The sequence below is a fragment of the Mustelus asterias genome, chromosome 10, assembly GCF_964213995.1.
Source record: "Mustelus asterias chromosome 10, sMusAst1.hap1.1, whole genome shotgun sequence".
Taxonomy (NCBI): domain Eukaryota; kingdom Metazoa; phylum Chordata; class Chondrichthyes; order Carcharhiniformes; family Triakidae; genus Mustelus; species Mustelus asterias.
Window position 1 is genome coordinate 79,271,462 of NC_135810.1, and position 23,512 is coordinate 79,294,973.

Below are 23,512 nucleotides of genomic sequence, written 5' to 3' on the forward strand. Positions count from 1 at the left end.
TAACAGCTGCAGCTTTTATGATGTGTGCTTATTCCAGCATGAACTGACAGATTGCTGGTGATTATGGAGCTGAGATATGTGAAGCTATTAACAACCTCTAGTGTCACATTGTCAATGTTAATGGATGGCGATATGGGAACGTTCTGGACCAGGGCATTTGTCTTCCTGACGCTGATGGTCAAACCAAACTATTTACAGGCGTGAGAGACTCTGCCCATTTGCTGTTGTAAGTGTTTCTCAGTATGGAATGTTAGTGCAAAATCATCAGCGTAGAGCAACTCTCTGATGATTAAATGGTTTGGATCTTAGGGAGCAAGGTTGACCAACTTTCTGTCAGTTCTTGTATGTGAAATAACTCCTCTGTGGCCAGTGTCCCATCACCAAACTTAGATTTATTGACATAGTCAGCAACACTCAGACAAATACTTCCTCATACAGAGTATAAACCCAGAGTGCCAGTAACTCTGACACTCCACATTACACCCACAGACGGAGCTCCCTGATTGGACAAGCTATTATTGTCTTAATCAGGGAGCTCATATTCGTAAACTAATATGCCAGGGGGATGGGAACCTATGTAAGGAGTCAGAGAACGAGGGAGCAAGGACAAAGACAAAAGGTAGAAAAGGGAATAAGAAAAGTGACAGGCAGAGAAAACAAGGACAAAATTCAAACAGGGCTATAGAGAAAAATATTGGGAGCGAGATAAACAATGTTAAAAAGACAAGCTTAAAGGCTCTGTACCTTAATGCGCGGAGCATTTGCAATAAAGTCGATGAACTAATCGTGTAGATAGATGTAAACGGGTACAATATAATTCAGATTACGGAAACGCAGCTGCAGGGTGACCAGGGATGGGAACTGAATATACCAGGGTATGCAGTATTTAGGTAGGACATGCATAAAGGGAAAGGTGGTGGAGTGGCACTGCTGGTTAAAGGGGAAATTAATCAACAATAGTGAGAAAGGATATTAGCTCTGACAAGGTGGAGTTTGTATGGGTAGAATTGAGAAATACCAAGGGGCAAAAAACATTAGTGGATGTCATATATAGACCCCAAACTGCAGTGGTGATGTTGGGAATGGCATCAAACACGAAATTAGTGATGCATATGATAAAGGAATATCGGTGATCATGGGTGCTTTTAATCTGCGCATAGATTGGGCAAATCAAATTAGCCACAATGCCGTAGGGGAGGAATTCCTGGAGTGTATACGGGATGGTTTTCTTGACCAATATATGGAGGAACCAACTAGAGAGCAGGCCATCTTCGACTGGGTACAGTGTAACGAGAAGGGAATCATTGCCAATCTAACTGTGTGAGATCCCTTGGGGATGAGTAACCATAACATGATAGAATTGTTTATCAAGATGGAGAGTGAAGTAGTTGATTCAGAGATTAGGGTGTTGAATCTTAATAAAGGAAATAAGAGGATATGAGGCATGAGTTGGCCTTGATAGATAGGGGAGAGTTACTTAAAGGGATGACAGTGGATAGGCAATGGCAAACATTCAAGGAACGCATGGGGGAACTGCAGCAACTGTTTATTCCTGTCTGGCACAAAAGCAAAATGGGTAAGAGAGCCAATCCATGGCTTACAAAGGAAATTAGAGATAGTATCCGATCCAAGGAAGAAGCATAGAGATTAGCCAAGAAAAATAATAGGTCTGAGGATTGGAAGCAGTTTAGAATTCAGCAAAGAAGGACCAAGGGATTGATTAAGAAGGGGAAAATACAGTACGAAAGTAAGCTTGCAGGGAACATAAAGACTGACACTAAGAGTTTTTATAGATACAGGAAGAGAAAGAGGTTGGTGAAGACAAATGTAGGTCCCCTACAGACAGAAACTGGGGAATGTATAATAGGGGACAAACAAATGGCTGAGCAACTAAATACATACTTTGGTTCTGTCTTCACAAAAGAGGGCACAAATCAGATATCAAAAATGTTGGAAAATGCAAGGTTTAATGAGAGGGAAGAACTGAGGGAGATCAATATTAGTAGAGAAATTGTGCTGGGAAAATTGATGGGATTGAAGGCAGATAAATCCCCAGGGCCTGATAATCTACATCCCAGAGTACTTAAGGAAGTGGGTCTAGAAATAGTGGATGCATTGGTAGTCATCTTCCACCATTCTATAGACTCTGGAACAGTCCCTGCAGATTGGGAGGGTAGCTAATGTCACTCCAATATTCAAAAATGGAGGTAGAGAGAAAACAGGGAATTATAGACCAGTAAGCCTAACATCGGTAGTGGGAAAAATTCTCGAATCCATTATCAAGGACTTCATAGCGGAGCATTTAGAAAGCAGTGGCAGGATCAGACAGAGTCAGCATGGATTTATGAAAGGGAAATCATGCTTGACAAATCTGTAGCAATTCTTTGAAAATGTAACTAGCAGAGTTGACAGGGAGGGGAGCCAGTCGATGTGGTATATTTGGACTTTCAGAAAGCGTTTGACAAAGTCCCACATAAAAGATTATCGTGCAAGATTAAAGTGCATGGGATTGGGGGAAGTGTATTGAGATGGATAGAAAACTGGTTGGCAGAGAGGAAATAAAGAGTAGGAATTAATGGGTCCTTTTCAAATTGGCAGGCAGTAACTAATGGGGTGTCACAGGGATCAGTGCAGGGACCCCAGTTATTCACAATATATATTAATGATTTGGATGAGGGAACAAAATGTGACATCTCAAAGTTGCAGATGATACCAAGTTGGTTGGAGGGTCAACTGTGACAAGGATGCAGAGATCCTTCAGCATGATCTGGACAGGTTGGGTGGGTGGGCAAATCAATGGCAGATGTAATATAATTTGGATAAATGTGAGGTTATTCACTTTGGAAGCAAAAACAAAAAGGCAGAGTACTACCTGAATGGTTGTAAATTGGGAGAGGAGAGTGTGCAGCAGGACCTGGCTGTCCTTGTGCACCAGTCGCTGAAGGTAAGCATGCAGGTGCAGCAGGTGGTAAAGAGGGCAAATGGTATGTTGGCCTTCGTGGGCCTCATTAAAGTCATTACAGTCAATAAGTAGACACCCTCTGTAGTAGAGGCATCTGCCAGCAACAAAGAGAAGAATATGCCAGAGTGCCAATGTCAGTCAGAACCCTGTTTGACCCCACTGAGAATCTCAAAGGGTTCTGATATTTACCCATCATAGCTGACCTTATCCCATCATGTTGTCATGGACAGCTGTGGTGTCTTCAAAGGGAATAAGTGTTTTCACTTCCTCTTTTGCAGACCGCTCATTCCCTTTGGAGAAACCACAGCTGTCAATCAGGCTTAGAGTCTATGTAAATATTGTGGTTCGGAACAATGTAGCTGCTTGAGATGCATTCAATCATCAAGGCAAATGCAAAATAAACACAGCTCATTGGAGCTTCAGGAGAAATCTGTTAAACTGTCAATGTAAGCCTTTTTCAAAGCATTGCACTTTGAAATCGACAGAAATCAAAGGTTTTCAATGCAAAAGAGAGGGTTTCAAAGGTTTTAACTTTCTAGGCGCGCAGAGAGACTTCAGAGAAAAACTTGTGAATATATTGAGGCTGAGTGCACATCTGTGAAGAAGGCCCCCCCCCCCTCCGCCGCCCCCTCTCACCCCCACCACAGTGAAATTGACGTCTCCTCTCTGTCATAGGACTTCAAAGGGATCTGCTCACAGCTGCAGCTTCGGGCAGAGAGAAAGGGAAATCCCTGTTGCACAATGGGGTGCTACGGTGATTTAAAAAGCCGACCAGGTGATCAGGGGGTATGGAGATTAAAGTGACCTGGTCACTTCAAAATCTTCACAGCTGGCAGGCAGGAATGAAAATGTTGATCACAGAGCTGTCTAAAATCACTATGCCAGAGTCTGCCAGGGTTAGAAGGGGCCATCCAGCCATGAGATCCCCATCCTGGGAGAGATTGACAAGGTCAATCCCTTGTCCTCAGCCTGAGTCCAGCAAACCCAAGGATCCTTGAGGAGCCCTTCCTCTGCAGCTTCGTAGCACCAGAGGGGCAAATAACTGCTGGACTTACCTCTTTGACCCCTCTTGGGGCCCAAGGTGCCTGACCAGGGTATCAATGCCAGGGGCAGTGCACCATTGGCACTGCCAAGGTGCATGGCCTGAAGGCGGGATGGGGGGGAGGGAGTTAAGTGAGAGTCTGAGGGGAGGAAGTGGTCAGATCAGGTCACCTTCATGCCTGAGTATTGTGGCGGTAGTGGGTGGAGAGGGGAGGTGGATGATGCCCCTCTTTGTGAAGGGTTGGTGGTCCCCTGGACCTTCAGGATCCAGAATGCCATGTCCACGTTGGTGATGGCCAGCACCCAAGCCTGCCAGGTGCATTTTCCACTGGAGAGGTGGGTGAATGGCAGTGGGCCGGTGAATGGGCCGTCAAGCCCACTAATTGTAGTAGCACTTTCACAAATTGTATCAAGATTTTCACAATTCTTGACCCTCATTTGCATTACTTTTAAAAATATATATTGTGAAACTTAGCTTTTTAAACATTTATATTCTTTCTGCTTCCAGGATGAAATTTTGACTGTCATAAGGAGGGTGGATGACAACTGGGCAGAAGGAATGTTGGGAGATAAGATAGGAATATTTCCTCTCCTGTACGTTGAGGTGAGTCGATCAAAATAATAACAACTTGCCCTGTGTTTCAAAGTGTCTGATTCGTACTACATTCATATGAGCAGTCACCTATTTATTCATCAGTCAGCAATGTGGCCACTAGCTTACATTAGTTTGCAGTACAATGATTGTTGAAGTTTGCTGTGCTTTTTCATTTTACCTCAGGAAGTTCAAGGGTGAGGTTGAAGGTCAAAGATCAGGTTGCTCAGCTAATTTTTTGAGGGGGAGATATTTTGATTTTGTGGATTTCGGGTGTCACTATTTTGAAGTCTGGGCTAGTTTAACTCTTGAACCTCATTTTCATTCAATCATTCATTAGTTTGTGATTGGCTTAGAGGGATTCCTATCCCTCCCATCCAGACTTCACAGAGTGGGATACCCAAGGTGGATGATCAGTATGCCATTATAATGTCATCAAGCTCTTGATGTCAAGTAGCATTTAAATTTACATGTAGCCATTAAGGCCAGGTGGGCACCTAAGGACCCGGGCGTGATGGAGGCAGGCAGGAATTGAGTGGAAATGAAGCAGTCTACATTATTTTAACCACAAACCCTTTTTTTCCCTCATTTTGATGCAGAGTATGAATTTAAAATTCTCTGTTGGATTAAAATATTATTAAAATTGTGCAGAATGTACAGTACAAAAATAGACCAAAATAATGTGTGCTGGTATTGTCATGCATTTATATTGAGCTTTAGTAGCTGCAGTAAGCGTTGTGTATTAATATATGCTACTAGCGTGGGAAACTGCCAGAGTGAAGAAGCAGCCTGCAGTGAACACACCTTGTAAATGAAGCGCAGTTAGTTTTTAACCCTCTGTGCATCCTAGTGCTAATATAATGCACAACTGGTATAAAAACAGAAGATGCTGGATAAACTCAGGTCTGGCAGTCTCATCGTGCCTGGCACTGATCGCACCAATCCCAGAAAGTTGCATGCGGGCCTAAAAACAAGTCCCGGGCCCTTTCCAATGACGCAAACCAGATCTCACCCAGCAAGGGCATGAGGACGATTAGCATATATAAAGTAGCATTTAAACATGCTTAGCCCATTCAACTCCCAGACTACTGGGATGTTTTGACCATTGGCGCGTACTTGGTGAGAAACACGACTAGTCTCCATTAGCAGAGACATGGTGCGATGACCATGCTGGGGGCTCAGAAGCCATTGAAGCCTCTGAGGTGTTTGGGGACATGGCTGGGCAGTGCCCATCTGGCAGTGCCGGGAAGGATCCTGAGTGGGAACTATGACAAGGGGGTTATGAAAGGGGTGAGACATGTCGGGGATCATGAAGGAGGACCCATTGGGAGGGCCCCGATGTTGTAGTCCGTGTTGGGGGGGCTTAGGGAAACCTGCCGCTGATGAGTGAGGAGAGTCCCGATGTCTATGGGGAGAGGAAGGGGATCTTCCAGTGCAATGTGAGATCGGGGCATCCTTTCAAAACTGTGCCTGATTGCTTTGCAGCCGGGTTCACCGGCGTATTTAGGTCCCGCCCCTCCTAGAACCAGCACGCAACTCACCACTCTCCCAGAACAGCATGGATCGTTCCGGTTTTCTCGCTGTTATGTCACTTAAATCATTTTTTGGGAAAATTCTACCTAGTATTTTGGGTCTAAGTGACACAGGTGCTGCCAGACCTGCTGAGTTTTTCTAACACATTCTGTTTTCATTTCAGATATCCAACATTTGCAGTATTTTGTTTTTAATTTATTATGCACTGGTCATAGAGTCACAGAGATTTACAGCATGGAAACAGGCTCTTCGGCTCAACTTGTCCACACCGCCCAGTTTTTACCATCAGTTGCCCACATTTGGCCCTTATCCCTCTATATCCATCTTACCTATGTAACTTTCTAAATGCTTTTGAAAAGACAAAATTGTACTTGCCTCTACTACTACCTCTGGCAGCTCGTTCCAGACACTCATCACCCTCTGTGTGAAAAAAGTACCCCTCTGGACACTTTTGTATCTCTCCCCTCTCACCTTAAACCTATGCCCTCTAGTTTTAGACTCCTCTACCTTTGGGAAACAATGTTGACTATCTCCGTTATCAATGCCCCTCATTATTTTATAGACCTCTATAAGATCATCCCTAACCCTCCTATACTCCAGGGAGAAAAGTCCCAGCCTCTCCTTATGACTCAAACCATCAAGTTCCAGCAGCATCGTACTAAATCTTTTCTGCAGTTCTTACTAATTTAATAATATCCTGGTGTTTATGTTCCATATGAATCTCTTCCCATTCTATCATCTCAGCCTTTCAGCATATCATTCTGTTCTCTCTTCTCTCATGCATTTGTCTAGTTTCCTTTTGAAAGCGTCTTAAGCTCTTTGCCTCCACCACTTCCCATGGAAGCAAGTTCCACTTTTTAATCAATTGCTGTGTAATTTCTGATTTCCCTTTTGGACATATTAATAAACGATCTGGTACTTATGGCCTCTTATTTTGGTTCACCCATAAATGGAAACATTCTCTCTGCAACTACCCCATCCAACCTGTTTTGGACGGTCCCTCTGATCTTTGGTACTTGGTGCAGTTCTTGCTTATTGGTATGCATGACCTATCTTCCCTTCGATAGATTGTAGAATACTCTGGGCACTTGCTTAAAACTGGTTCATTAACACTACATCGAAACAGATTGCAGAGTAATAATGTCGCTCCTGAGCATGGCGTGTTCTAAACTCTGTCTCTCTCTCTGTCTCAAGTCTAGTAGATTACTGACCGATGTCAGTGATACATCCACATCACTCATTAACATATCCATTCAGTTAACTCTTACACTATGCAACCCACTCAGAATTTTATAGACTTCTATCAGGTCTCATCTAAGTTTTTTTTCTCTAAAAAAATCCTCACCTGCTCAAATTGTACTGATAGCTATAATCTCAAAATTTACATAAATCTCTCATTACATGTAAAAGTAGAAAATGCTTGATACTGTGTTTCTGCTTAATAACCCTTACTTTGAAATGACTTTTTTAAGGTTTCTTTCTTAGTGGTCTATCTGTGAAAGTTTGTCTCAGTCTGTGTCTGTGACCATTGGATTCTTGCCTTTACAATGGGCCACACATACACACTTCTCTGTCACACATGTCAAAACTATAGTCAAAAAGAAAAAGGATGCATACATGAGGTCTAGACAACTAAAAACAGATGAAGCATTTGAAGAATACAGGGAAAATAGAAAAGAGTTCAAACAGGGAGTTAGGAGGGCAAAAAGGGGTCACGAAATGTCCTTGGCAGACAGGATTAAGGAGAATCCCAAGGCATTTTGTACATATATTAGGAACAAGAGGGTAGCTAGAGTAAAAGTTTGTCCACTCAAGAAGAGAGGGAAATTATGTGTAGAACCAAAGGAAGTGGGTGAGATCTTTAATGAGTATTTTGCATCGGGATTCATAAAGCGAGGGCACGTCGATTGATGGTGTCTCAGAGGGGTGTGTAAACCCTTTAGAACAAATCATCATTAGGAGGGAGGAAGTGTTAGGTGAATTAAAAAGCATTAAGGTAGACAAATACCCAGGGCCAGATGGCATCTATCCCAGATTACTGAGGGAGACAAGAGATCAAATTGCTGGCCTCTAACAGAAATCTTTGTTTCTTCATTGGCCACTGGTGCGGTCCCAGAGGATTGTAGGGTAGTCAATGTTATCCCGTTATTTAAGAAGGGTAGCAAAGATAACCCAGGTAATTATAGGCCAGTGAGCTTGACGTCAGTGATAGTGAAATTGTTGGAGAAGATTCTTAGGGATAGGATCTATACACACTTGGAACTGAATGGTCTTGTTAGCGACAGACAACATGGTTTTGGATGAGGGAGGGCATGTCTCACTAATTTAATTGAGTTTTTTTGCGGAGGTAACAAAAATGATTGACAAGGGAAGGGTGTTGTCTACATGGACTTTAGTAAAGCATTTGACAAGGTCCCTTATGGCAGGCTGGTGCAAAAGATTACACCTCACGGGATCAGGGATGAACCAGCTAGATGGAGTCAGAACTGGCTTGGCCATAGAAGTCATGATGCGGAGATGTCGGCATTGGACTGGGGTAAACACAGTAAGAAGTCTGACAACACCAGGTTAAAGTCCAACAGGTTTATTTGGTAGCAAAAGCCACTAGCTTTTGGAGCGCTGCTCCTTCGTCAGGTGAGTGGGAGTTCTATTCACAGACAGGGCATGTAAAGACACAAACTCAATTTATAAAATCATGGTTGGAATGCGAGTCTTTACAGGTAATCAAGTCTCAAAGGTACAGACAATGTGAGTGGAGAGAGGGTTAAGCACAGGTTAAAGAGATGTGTATTGTCTCCAGACAGGACAGTTAGTGAGATTTTGCAAGCCCAGGCAAGTCATGGGGGTTACAGATAGTGTGACATGAACCCAAGATCCCGGTTGAGGCCGTCCTCGTGTGTGCGGAACCTGGCTATCAGTCTCTGCTCAGCGACTCTGCACTGTCGTGTGTTGTGAAAGCCGCCTTGGAGAACGCTTACCCGAAGATCAGAGGCCGAATGCCCGTGACCTCTGAAGTGTTCCCCAACAGGAAGAGAACACTCTTGCCTGGTGATTGTCGAGCGGTGTTCATTCATCCGCTGTCATAGCATCTGCATGGTCTCCCCAATGTACCATGCCTCGGGACATCCTTTCCTGCAGTGTATCAGGTAGACAACGTTGGCCGAGTTGCAAGAGAATGTACCATGTACCTGGTGGATGGTGTTCTCACGTGAGATGATGGCATCCGTGTCGATGATCCGGCACGTCTTGCAGAGGTTGCTGTGGCAGGGTTGTGTGGTGTCATGTTCACTGTTCTCCTGAAGGCTGGGTAGTTTGCTGCGGACAATAGTCTGTTTGAGGTTGTGTGAAGGCAAGAAGTGGGGGTGTGGGGATGGCCTTGGCGAGATGTTCGTCTTCATCAATGACATGTTGAAGGCTCCGGAGAAGATGTCGTAGCTTCTCCGCTCTGGGAGGATCACAACAGACACCTCCAGACACTGAAAGATGCCCTCATAAGAACAGGATATGGCGCTCGACTCATCGATCGACAGTTCCGATGCGCCACAGCGAAAAACCACACCGACCTCCTCAGAAAACAAACACGGGATCCGGCGGACAGAGTACCCTTCGTCGTCCAGTACTTCCCCGGAAGAAACAATATTTTTCACTGTATGCTAATACATGTGACAATAATAAATCAAATCAAACCAAAAGATGTACAAATTCTACTGATAAAGAATCAGCAGCCAGCAAACATCTTCTAATAAAACAATCAGCGCGTTGGAGAATACAAACCAACAAATTCACTCAACATATCAGTTAACAATGGGCTTTTCAAGTAACCAACAAGCATAGCATTACAAATAAAGTTTCTAATATAATGCACACAATGAGTGAGATTTTGAGTCCACATCCACCGTGTGTGTAAACGGCGATGCAGATGTAAAATCCCAGGAGAGTTGGCAAACGAGATTCTCGCCAGTCAGATCTCATTTCACAATTTTCCCCACCCCTTGCCAGTGAGGTAACGAGGTTACATTTTAATAAATTTTAATATTTATTAACGTGCCTCCCCATCACATAATCCCCCCTCACTGAATATTCAAACGACAGTGAGGTTTACAACCTTTATAAGAACGGGATTCAGTCGAGGGGATTCCATTGAGGGCCCCAAGTTAAAAATAGCCCCTGGGGAAAAGGGTCATCATTGGCTTTGACACCCCCCCAAACCGCCCCCCCCCCCACCCCCCCCACCTCCCAGCACAACAGGCCCTCTCTGGAGCCCCATTGGGGGTGTTTCCCCTTATATGTGGTTTGGTGGGGGAAGGACAGATGCCTGTGAGGTTGGGGGGTGAAAACATGCCTATGAAGGGGGAAGGGGACTATGAAGTGGGTGGCGGTAACTTGCCTGTGAAGTGAGGGGGGGAACTTGTCTGTGAAGTTTGGGGGGGGGGGGGTTGGTGGGGAAGAATTTTCCTGTGAAGTGGGTGGTGGGGACATGCCTGTGGTGGAGAGAGAGGAACTTGCCCATGATGTGGGGTGGGGGGCATTAGGGGAATTTCCTGTGAAATGGGAGGAGGGGAACTTGCTTGGGGTGGGGTGGGGTGGGGTGTGATGCCTGGATGACTGTGAGGGGGAAAATGCCTATGATACTCCTTGGTGATATGGTGGGGGGGGCGGGGGCGGTGGTGAGAGAGCCCCCGATATCCTTGTGCTGGTGGGAGGGGTCCTCCGTGTTCAGGGGGTGTGGAGGGAATTTGATTCCAGCACAGATTGGGCGCCTTTTAAAATGCTGCCCCAATCTCTGTGGAGCAGAGTGACGACGCGAACCATCCCCCCAGACTTTTTGTTCACTGATTGCCAGAAGATCTGGCATTGTAGAGATACATTACGGTTTCAGTCAGAAACTGACATTCTGATGAATTATGGTGAAAGTCCACCCAATAAATATTACGTAATTCACAAAACAATTCAACTTATTTACACAGTTGGCTTTTCTAAGTTTGAAATCCCTCTGACATTGCTCCTCTTCTGCCTTTGTCTCTCGTTTCAAGGCTTCATTCTATGATCATCTTGCTGGTGCCAGTACAGAGCGAGACTGCGGATAGTTGGGAACCTGTCTCGGGGGCAGGGAATTCAGATGGTGTTCGTGGAAGTGGAAATGAATAGGGTTGGGAAGCATTTTCCGATCAGGGCCAGTGTGATCTCCTGGACTCGTTTCGATCGCCTCAGGGGGTCGGAGAGGAATTTCCCAGATTTTTTTTCCCCATATTGGCCCTGGGGTTTTCACTCTGGGCTTTCGCCTCTCCCTGGAGATCACATGGTCTGGAATGGGGGGGGTGGGGGTGAGTTAATAGGTTGTGATGAACAAAGCATCGTAGCTGTGAGGGACAGCTCGGTGGATAGGATATTAGTATGTAGATAGGCTGGAAAATTGGACGGGGATCCTGGCGCGGGCTTGGAGGGCCGAAGGGCCTGTTCCTGTGCTGTATTGTTCTTTGTTCTTTGTTTGTTGTTCTTTAGTGCTGTTAACATACAGTAGCTTGTGGAAATATTCTCCCACAGTGTGTTTTGGGTTCAAACGGCTGTTATGGGAGAAAATGACCTTCCACATTCCAATCCAACTGTGAAATTGCATAGTGTGGGCCTGTTGTAGAACTGCCAGGATTCATGAAATGCAGGGGATTGCTGAAGTGTAAATGTTGTGACAGTGTAGCGACAGTGTGACCAGACAGTGGGAACGGGTAATAAATCGAGTGGAATTAATTATTCAACTCTTGAATTTAAAAAAAACTCTTGCTGGAGAGATCCCAAGACTGGCTGACCCATTCAGTTCAAAGTGGAAAAGCTCCCTGTGGCTGGGAGAGCGAGGAAGAGGCAGCGACTTGTTGGAAGTGCCCTGATTATATTTTCATCATACTAAAGGTTACAGAAGAGAAACTAAACTGCTGCGAGCAATTGGAGTCGTCTCACTTATTGAAGGCACTGGTCATTCACATTTGTAGAGAAAACAAAAGTGAGTTGACAGCTGGGTAAGAGAGAGCTTGAGGGAATGGAATTGCAGAATAATACAGGTCTCAGATATTAAGAACAAAATGGTTGAATTGAAAATCCTACTGTTAATGAATCCAGTTAAATACTCACTCATGACGCTGTTGTTTGTGATATGAATTCCAAGGTCACCTGCACCCAAAATTGATGGAATTGTGGCCCTTAATTGTACAGTTTAAACTTGATCCTATTCTACTTCAATTTACACTGCATCTGTCAATCATGATAGACTTGGGAAAATCTGCTCAGTTTAACACCACCACCCAACAGGTCAGCTGGTCATATGTAAGTCCCATTCTATTTAAGTAAGACACAACTATTGAAGTTGATCAGGCCTTCTCTTGATACCAACAGGTAGAGAATGCTCACTGTCCGCGTAATGTGCACGCAAAGCAAAAATCGATTCCATGATCTAGGTTTACTGAGAAATAACCTGCAGTTAATTACCATAAAATTCTAAGTCCATTGTAAGCAGTTTGGTGACAGAGGTGTTTAGTCTTATGTTAAAAGAAAGGTTATAAAAAAATGTGCTTGGCATGAAGTTGAAGAGGAAAAGGGTGGGAGGCTTAACGTCCATTTCCTGTTCATGATGACTTGTGCTTCAATTAATGCCACTCTCTTCCATCTTTTTACTTTTTGAAGTATTTGCCAAGTTCAGCATTCCCACAGGGATTTTATTTTTTATCAAACTGCTCTGTTTAGATTAACATATTTAAGATATATACAGTCTGCTCATTTGAATTGCGGAACTCTGAATTGACAATGCAAAAGTTTTCAGCCCTAAATTCAGACGTAGTTGTGTAATTTGCGATGCTTAATTCAGATTATTAAGTGGTTCAATTTCTGGGATGCACAAAGTGATTTTGAGTTATTCAGAGTAGACTTGAAGCCAAAGCTAAGTTTTCAGTCTGTTTTACACAGTGTTTATAACATGGAGCTGGATATTACATTGGACCATAATCATCTACTATAATCCTGGACAGGTTCCAGCTCTTTCAATTTGTAAAGCGGTGTCCACTTCTTCAGACAGTTTGAGAGTCTGGCAGGAAATGCACTGACTCCACTTTTCTCGATGCTTTGAATGAAAATAATACTTTAAAATAATGCTCCACCCGATGACCTCAACACTGAGCGGAGTAGTAAATAATGGTGGAATAGTTCATACATCTAAACTGGATTTTACATTAAGCCCTTTTCTGTTTCCAAGGTTTCTCCCTGGTTATTTTCTCCTGATTTCTTGCTGTGGTATCATTTGATAGAGGCTCAGTATTCTCTGGTACCTTACTCGGTTGTCCATTATTTATGTGTGAGCCTTAACAGTGAGTGTGGCAAGCTGTTTTGACAGCATGGGATATCAATGCTAACCATGATCCTCGCTTCACCCGCCCTCTACACCTGGACTCGGACCTGGAGTTGTTGGATAGTGATCAGTTGTGGGAACCCAGGCCAATTTTCCTCTCCTAGGCTAATCCAATAACAATGCCCCTAATGTCTTCTCAGCTGAGACAAATTAATTCAGTTTCGGCAGCGAACTAAACCCAGGATTCTCTCCCTGGCCCGGTGGCACAGTGATTAGCACTGCTGCCTCAGAGTGGCAGGGACCTGGGGTTCGATTCCTGGCTTGGGTCACTGTCTGTGCGGAGTCTGCACATTCTCCCCGTGTCTGCATGGGTTTTCTCCGGGTGTTCTGGTTTTCTCCCACAGTCCGAAAGACGTACTGGTTAGGTGCATCGGCTACGCTAAATTGCCCCTTAATACACCTGAACAGACATCGGAATGTGATGACCAGGAGATTTTCAGAGTAACTCCATTGCAGTGTTAATGTAAGCCTACTTGTAGAAACATAGAAACATAGAAACCCTACAGTGCAGAAGGAGGCCATTCGGCCCATCGAGTCTGCACCGACCACAATCCCACCCAGGCCCTACCCCCACACATTTTACCCGCTAATCCCTCTAACCTACGCATCCCAGGACTCTAAGGGACAATTTTTAACCTGGCCAATCAACCTAACCCGCACATCTTTGGACTGTGGGAGGAAACCGGAGCACCCGGAGGAAACCCACGCAGACACGAGGAGAATGGGGGCCTGGAATGTGTTGCCGGGCAAGGTGGTGGAGGCGGACACACTGGGAACGTTTAAGACTTATCTAGACAGCTATATGAACGGAGTGGGAATGGAGGGATACAAAAGAGTGGTCTAGTTTGGACCAGGGAGCGGCGTGGGCTAATTGTTCCTTGTTTCTCGTTTCAAGGCTTCATTCTATGATCATCTTGCTGGTGCCAGTACAGAGCGAGACTGCGGATAGTTGGGAACCTGTCTCGGGGGCAGGGAATTCATATGGTGTTCGTGGAAGTGGAAATGACTAGGGTTGGGAAGCATTTTCCGATCAGGGCCATTGTGATCTCCTGGACTCGTTTCGATCGCCTCAGGGGGTCGGAGAGGAATTTCCCAGATTTTTTTTTTCCCCATATTGGCCCTGGGGTTTTTCACTCTGGGTTTTCGCCTCTCCCTGGAGATCACATGGTCTGGAATGGGGGGGTGGGGGTGAGTTAATAGGTTGTAATGAACAAAGCATCGTAGCTGTGAGGGACAGCTCGGTGGATAGGATATTGGTATGTAGATAGGCTGGAAAATTGGGCGGGGATCCTGGATTCAGGATTCAATCCTGGACCGGGGAGCGGCGCGGGCTTGGAGGGCCGAAGGGCCTGTTCCTGTGCTGTATTGTTCTTTGTTCTTTGTTAATGTGCAAACTCCACACAGACAGTGACCCGAGCCGGGAATCGAACCCGGGACCCTGGAGCTGTGAAGCAGCAGTGCTAACCACTGTGCTACCGTGCCGCCAATAAAATAAAAATAAACCTATTTACTGGATAGACTCGCTGAATCTCTGGGGAACTGCAAATTGGGCCTTTTAAAGATTTTTAAAATTTTAATGATGACCATTATAATGTTTCTTTGAGTGCTTCTTCATTTTCTGAGATATTCTCATCTTCATGGGTCTAGAAAACCCAAGTTGTGATCCTTCCCCAGTTTTCCTCTATTTGTACTCAGCCTTTCCCCAGAGGGAAAGTTATGCCAGAATTTATTGGTTTTTCTGTGGGTGCAAATAACAGGGAAAAGAAACATGGGCAGGTGATGTTCCATTAAATCTGAATTCAAACAAGAGTTTTGATCCTGACTGTCTTCCAATAGTGTGAGCTGGAAGTATACAATGCTATATAATGGGCAAGGACATGGTCAGACTTGGTTGTATTACCACTCCCAATGAATTTGCTTATAGCACAAAGCATTGGAGAGCTGCTGGTGGTGGAAGCATACCCCAGCATGGAGTGAGGGAGGTGATGGCCTAGTGGCGTTATCGCTAGACTATTAATCCAAAAATTCAGCTTATGTTCTGGGGTTCTGGGTTCGAATCACGCCATAGCAGCTGGTGGAGTTTGAATTCAATAAAAAATATCTGGAATTAAGAATCTACTGATGGCCATGAAACCATTGTCAATTGTTGGAAATCTGGTTCACGAATGTCCTTTAGGGAAGTAAATCTGCTGTCCTTACCTGGTCTGGCCTACATGTGACAGCAATGTGGTTGACTCTCAACTGCTCTCGGGCAACTAGGGATGGGCAATAAATGCTGGCCAGTCAACGATGCCCACGTCCTACGATGAATTTTTTTTTTAAATTGAAAAGGAAAAATAAAAAACAAATATTAATCGTAAGTCTTGCACCCATCAGGTATCTGTCACATTTCAAAATGCCACACTTTCTCACAAATGTAAAACCGTGTTTAAGAAGAAAGATTTTCTTGTTGTTGATAACTTAGCCTTTCCCATGGGGCAGCAGCAGGAGATTTATAAGCAGCTGCAAATCTACAGAAATTTCCTCCCATAATTAGTTTCTGATGGAGTGTCGCTTTGGGTCAGTGATGCTGCTTTTGTCTTTGAGTCAGACATTGTGGATGCAAGCCCCAATCTAGGCCTTGAGCACATACAGTAATCTAAAGTGACACTTTAGTGCAATGCTACATTCTCAGAGACACTGTATTTCACATCAGACACTAAACTGAAGCTTAGTCTGCCTGCCCCACTTCTGACCTTCTGATAGGGAAGATAATTGGTGAAGCAGCTGAAAGTAACTGGGTTAACGCCTTGACCTCAATATTATTCTAATAATGAATATTTCTACAAGCTTTTGTAATAATCTACTCTTTTTTCCAAACATTTTTTGTGGAGCAGCTTTTCAAAGATGCATGCCTCACGTGTGTCCCTCTTCCTGGGAAACAGTATTTTTGTATAGAACAAAGGGAATTTATTTTCTTGGCATATCATATCACTTCAGACAGAAAGCAACACAGCACAGTAGCACTATTATGCTACTGAATAAAATTAGGACTTCAAAAAAATATGGAAAAGCTTTGGGGAGCCAGGCAGTGAGTCACTGGCTGCAGAATATCTAGGCTTTGATCTGCTCCTATAGCCAACATATTCATATAGCTGGTCCATTGAAGTTTCTGGTTAATGGTGATTCCCATTATGTTGAAGGTGGGTGATTTGTTGCGCGGTGTCTGTTCATCCGTTGCCGTAGCATGTGCATGGTCTCGCCAATGTACCACGCCTCGGGACATTCTTTCCTGCAGCTACCTCATACGCTGTTCTCCAAGGCAGCCTTCAAGACACACGACACGCAGAATCGCCGAGCAGAAACTGATAGCCAAGTTCTGCATGCATGAAGACCGGGATCTTGGGTTCATGTCACACTACATGTAACCCCCACCATTTAGCCTGGGCATGCAAAATCCTACTATCTGTCCTGGCTTGAGACAATTCTCACCTCTTTAACCTGTGATTATCCCTCTCCACTCATTGGCTGTACCTGTAAAGACTTGATTACCTGTGAAGACTCGCATTCCAACATTATCTTGCAATTGCGTCTCTGTGCATATATGCCGTGTTTGTGAACCCAACTCTCCACTCACCTGAGGAAGGAGCAGCGCTCCGAAAGTTAGCACTTGCACCCTTCATAAATTTTTTCCATAGGTATACAAGGTATACAATGTGAATAGTGGCAGAAGTTACTAAAGTGACACAACAGTGTCAATATGTTCTGCGATGTTGACTATATGGATGCCTGCCCTGGACATTGCAATCTGGCTAGTCATTTTTTGGGATTTGTTGCCAGTGATATGTGGTACATTTCCTTTGTTTGCTGCAATGCCGTACCTGTCTTGCATCTAACTATCATATCATGGTATAAAGCCATATGTCCTGGCTTTGGCTTCTTACACTGATGCTTCAGTGTCGCCTGGTGCCACATATCTTGCATATGTCATGCAAAGCTGAACAATTTCTGGGTGCATGTATGAGACTGCATCAGATGCATAGCTTAACAGTTTTGCTTGAATTGTCTACCATGCCAATGGTGGACATAGCACACCGAGCCCGCAAACTCTGTCTGTCCGTAAGGGTTGTTTCATACTTGCATCTGCTTTTTAGCATCTGCATCCAAGCTGTAATTTTTGGGTTGTTCCAAAAGATCTTTTTCATTTGCTTCAATCGGGGTAGAACCGATCAGTGATGCTACCCACCAGTTCCACTTCTGAAATGTTGCAGTGATGACCCTTATCTCTGCAATGGCTCACAAGATGATCTATCACCTCCTTGGATTGCTGTCTGAAAGACATAAATTCAGCACAGTGTATGCAAAAATTAAGCTTAACTCTCAAGTGGGCCTCTGGTGTCACCTATATTTTGATTGGGTCTTTGAGGTCATCTTTTGACAGTCTTGATGTATTCAGTCTGTGGAGATCACTGTTTCCTATTGTAATTTTGACTTTGGCTTGTTAGTCTGGTTTGGGATACAACCAAGTCCAGGAAACACATTTCCATTTGTTGCCTGAACAAATTGAACTCAGTAAGGAGGTCAGCCGTTTTCAAATCCAGTGATAGAAATAGTTACTCTTTCAGTATTTGCAGGAGTTTCAATGATTTCTGTGGCAAGAAGTCCAAAGGTGTGCGGGTTAGGTGGATTGGCCATGCTAAATTGCCCTTTGGTGTCAGGGGGACTAGCGAGGGTAGATGCATGAGGTTATGGGGGTAGGGCATGGGTGGGATTGTGGTTGGTGCAGACTCAATGGGACGAATAACCTCCTTCTGCACTGTAGGGATTCTAAGAACAAATAATCAGGCTTGCACAGTTCTTCAAGGCTTAGGTTCTGTGGCTCCACTTTGCTTGCAGTTCCTTTTATAGTTACACCCTATCGGTTTGATGGCACTTTTGCTGCCGTCCCACCCATGAAATATTGTATGCGATATGGCCCCATGCCACAATAAATTATTTAATGGTGATTGAGATTTTTTTTCAGCCTTCTGAAGCTGCTCAATGGACTTTTCTGCCTGGCCCAATTATAAATGTTCAGTTGCCAACCTCTCCCCGGTACTCCTGATTGGGGTGGCACGCAGGAGAGGCAATTGTCCAGTTGTCAGCACTACCCATCAGATTGTACATTGTCTAACTGTTGTTGCCGTACAAGCTTTTGCAGCAATTCGACTCAGGGTTACGCTCCCCTGATTTGTAGGGTTTTTTTTAACCATGACCCAACACCTCCCTGTTGAAGCAAGGTGTGATGTCCCAATCATGTAGATCTGCTGTGTACAGGACACCTACACTGTCACAAAATCCGTCACAAAGAGACTTCCATACTGCTGGAAGTACTGCTGATGTACTTGTTAAGTCATCAAACCTCCACACACTAGAATTCAGTTGCATGTGGAGGTGTTGCAGGTTCTACAAAATTTTCAGATCAAAGCTTAAGGACAGCCAACTTCCACCATGTTGTGTTTACACAAGTGCACCAACCAAACAGAGAATTGTTAATCCTATTAGGTGGGGTCTTGTATTTGAAGGGATGAAACTATAAAATATCTGGGAGGCTACTTAACACATGTGCAATAATCTCCTGCCTGATGATTACATGATGTGTATGTACATCACAGATAAAGGCCAAATACTGCGGGTGCTGGAATCTGAAACAAAATCAGAAAAACGCTAGAAAATCTCAGCAGGTCTGACAGCATCTCAGTGCCATACTGAGACGGCACTCAGTAGAGCCGTCTGATGAAGGGTCATCCAGACTCGAAATGCTGGCTGTATTCTCTCTCCACAGATGCTATCAGACCTGCTGAGATTTTCCAGCATTTTTCTGTTTTGTGTTGTACATACATCACATCTTGCCTACTGATGTGCCCCTTAATGCTATACTAGAACACCACTTCCATGCCTTGCTGTGGCAGACTGGCAATCCAAACTCATAATTTCTTTAAATTTTAAAGAAACTGAGAAAATTTAAGTTTAAAATCAAAGGAAAGGTATACACTTATACAGCCTTGCATAAGGTGATTTGAGTATGCACGGAAAATGTTTGAACTCCAGTTGATGCCTAACAGTGGTACTTGTGCCTCTGTGTCTGATGGATCGGAATGAATTCCTCTAACTATGTGAAGATGCCTTGGTGATTCTCCTTCATGGCCAGCCTTATGCCTGCCCTCCATCCCCCTACCCACCAAATTCAGAAACCTTTGCCCTGAACAATGCACTTCATACAATCAGAGAAGGTTCACCAGGTTGATACCGGAGATGAGGGGGTTAGCTTATGAGGAGAGATTGAGTAGATTGGGCCTGTACTCGTTGGGAGTTTAGAAGGCTGAGGGGAGATCTTATAGAGACATATAAGATAATGAAGGGGCTGGATAGGGTAGAGGCAGAGAGATTCTTTCCACTTAGAAAGGAAACAAGAACTAGAGGACACAGCTTCAAAATAAGGGGGAATCAGTTTAGAACAGAGTTGAGGAGGAGCTTCTTCTCTCAGAGGGTAGTGAATCTCTGGAATTCTTTGCCCATTGAAGCAGTGGAGACTACCTCGTTAAATATGTTTAAGTCACAGGTAGATAGATTTCTGATCAATAAGGGAATTAAGGGTTATGGGGAGCGGGCGGGTAAGTGGAACTAAACCACTATCAGATCAGCCATGATCTTATTGAATGGCGGAGCAGGCTCGAGGGGCTAGATGGCCTACTCCTGCTCCTATTTCTTATGTTCTTATGTTCTTAAACCATTTGGGCCATCGAGCCTGCACCGACAATAATCCCACCCAGGTCCCATCCCCGTAACCCCACATATTTACAGTCCTAATCCCCCTGACACTAAGGGGCAATTTATCATGGCCAATCAACCTAACCAGCACATCTTTGGACTGTGGGAGGAAACCGGAGCACCCGGAGGAAATCCAGGCAGACACGGGGAGAATGTGCAAACTCAACACAGACAGTGACCCGAGGCCGTAATTGAACCCGGGTCTCTGGCGTTGTGAGACAGCAGTGCTAACCACTGTGCCACCGTACTGCCACCTTGTGCCACTGTGCCACCCCTTAATTAATTTTGAAGTTGGATTTGATCAAATTTAAATCGAGAAGTCAGCAACAACACCTGTATTTTCTGCCAAGTAATTATGGGGTAGGGGTGAATAGTCAGCACCGTGGTCATTTTATTAGCTGTAGTCCACTAATTTATATCACAGAAGAGTAGGAAAAATGTATTAAAATGTGGAGTTGAAACACAAGACTTGGAAATACCCAAATGAGCTATCAAACAACAAATGAAAAATGTGCATGGAAGTGGAGTGCAGGCAATTCCCATGGTTGAGGCAAATCACACAACAGAGTATAAATGATGCATTAATTCCCACGAATCCCCACATGCCTTACGAAAAATAAAGTAAATAATCAGAAACACACGAGAAAGTGTAATTTAATTCCATTGGAAGTACATATGGATAATATTATGAGGCAACTCATCTAAGTTTCTTCACCTCAAAATGCCCAAGGAATTACTGTGAGGATTTTACTTTTTCAAAATATAACCCCGTGAGATCTGTCGGAATACATTTTTTTACATTTGTTTACAGAAAGATTTGCAAGATCTTGTATTTACAGGAACATAATTATGCTCCACCAGTTGTTTTCCCACATCCTGTAATTTAGTCTGGCATTGAGTTGATATTTTTTCCATTTAACAAAAATTGTTTAAATTGTTCCAATCTTTCCATTGGATGACATAGTATGGAATTATCCCTGGTACTAATTATTCAATTGGGTGTATTAGAATGACTTTATGCTATAAACTCTCATGAACCAAATTTGTTAACGCGGCAGCATTGTTTAAGTGTTGCTTCTGGCACCATATCTTATTCAAAGCCAATTCTGACCTCCTAGAGCCCCAGTGCTGTAAATGTTGTCTCTGGGGCCAGATGCATTTTAATGTTCCTGTTTGGGGCTATCCTGATGATTTAGCACAGAGTACTCACGTTTTTCTTATTTGCCATCGGCCTACAACTTTGAGCCATGATCCACACTAAGTACAGTGTGCTGGTTTGTATATCGAATCTTTGCCCATCATTAATGATGGTCCAGTACATCCATCAATGAGGTTTGGTCAGTTTTTCTCATGTTTGAAAATCAAACTGTTCAGTACAAATTTTCTCTGTACAGATGTTTTCTTGGTTCAGAAAGGAGTGTTCCTTTACTTGCACATCGCTTAGCGACTAGAACTCACCTGCCTATCACATATTAGCGACAGTCAACGTTATTGGAGGAAAAACATTCCCAGGTGCTTCAACTATAGTAAGAAATCAATGGGCCCTGGGCCAAAGAAGGAGATACTAAGAAGGATAACCAAATATTTGGTCAAACAGTGAAGATTTAAGGAGGAGAGAGAGGTAGCGAGGCAGAAGGGATTAGGCAGGGAAATCTAAAATAGTCATGTGGACATGAAATATTAACCCTGTTTCTCTCTCCATGGGTGCTGCCAAACCTGCTGAGTCTTTCCATCATCTTCTGCTTTTATTTCAGATTTCCATCATTCTCAGTATTTTACTTTTGTTGAATTCTAAAATCGTTGGGCTTGGATGCAAACCCCAATAGCGAGGCAAAGGAATAAGGGGTGCACAAGGGACCAGAGTAAGAGGAATAGAGAGCTCAGGAGGTGTTTGCGTTCTACATAGATCATGGCATAAGAATCCCAAATTATAGCAATAAAACTCCATAGCAAATTAGTCATGGCACTTGCAACTGGCTTGAGAAATTCATTTATTGTTGAAGACTGTTTGTTTGGATTTGGTTGGGAAATTGCAGTTATGTCTCAAGTATCTGCTTCTGTGCTACACCCTTGCCCAGTGCAAGTAGAGCTGACTACTGCTTTTGAAATAAAAGTAAAATATCTTCTTTGATTAAACACATTCTCCATTTTTCTTTGTTTTTCCTTTCTCCTCCAAATCTTTGCAGAGACTTTAAACACTGGAACCAGCCTCAATTTCTTTCCAGAATGGTCGCTTCCCATTGATAAATCTGTTGACTCCCTGACCAGCCTGTTGGACTGGGTGCTATTCTGCTGAGAAAAACACATCTGTTTGTCAATTTAAAACAGCAGCAACAAGAGGTTTCAGCATACACTCCCACCTTCTGGTTGAATAATGACTGTACAAGAAGTGGTTGTAATAGTCAGGCCATTAGCTTACACTTGTTAGATCTGATTTTTGCTGCACCTTTGTTCTTTATGATTTATGTTCTCATTTTGTATCACATCAAATGATTTCACCAGCAAATCTATCCTTTCAACTTTTAAGGAAATTTATACTTTTAATATTACACAAATAGATCTTGTGGTACTTTCATTGTGAGTCAGGGTCCACGACCAAGCTATGGAGTGAATTGTCATAAATGAGGATGTAGGATATTTTTCTGCAATTTACAGCGATTTGTAATGTTTACAATAATACCACACAGATGGAACTCCTGGATAAAATCTGCACTTGAGTAATGATTAATTAGTGACATTTCTCAGGGAGATGAAAAGTGGGGGTTGGCATGGTGGCAGGTGTTAGAATAAGGGATCGCCCCTGGATCAAAGGGTTCAAAAAAGCATGCTTGTTATCAAACTTCAGAACTAAGTCCAACTCAGAAATTCATAATCCAAATTTAAATATTCCCCCCTCCACCGCCAACTCACAGTGGCAGCAGCATGTACCATCTACAAGATGCACTGCAGCATCACACCAACACTCCTTCAACAGCACCTTCCAAATCTGTGACCTCTATCACAGGGCAGCAGATACATGGAGATACCACCACCTGTAAGCTCCCCTCCAAGCCACTCACCATCCTGACTTGGAACTATATCGCTGTTCCTTTATTGTTGCTGGATCAAAATCCTGGAACTCTCTTCCTAACAAAGGATCATCTGGACTCGAAACGTTAGCTCTTTTCTCTCCTTACAGATGTTGTCAGACCTGCTGAGATTTTCC

At 43.8% G+C, this 23,512-nt stretch overlaps 1 protein-coding gene across 1 annotated transcript in view; it reads left to right on the forward strand.

Annotated features, from left to right (window-relative positions):
- LOC144499700 (E3 ubiquitin-protein ligase SH3RF3-like) overlaps nt 1-23,512 on the forward strand; it is a 338,883-nt gene that overhangs the window by 247,928 nt on the left and 67,443 nt on the right. The window contains exon 3 of the mRNA XM_078222001.1: nt 4,512-4,607. Within this exon, the coding sequence (XP_078078127.1) occupies nt 4,512-4,607 (96 nt within the window). The remainder of the gene's footprint in view (nt 1-4,511; nt 4,608-23,512) is intronic.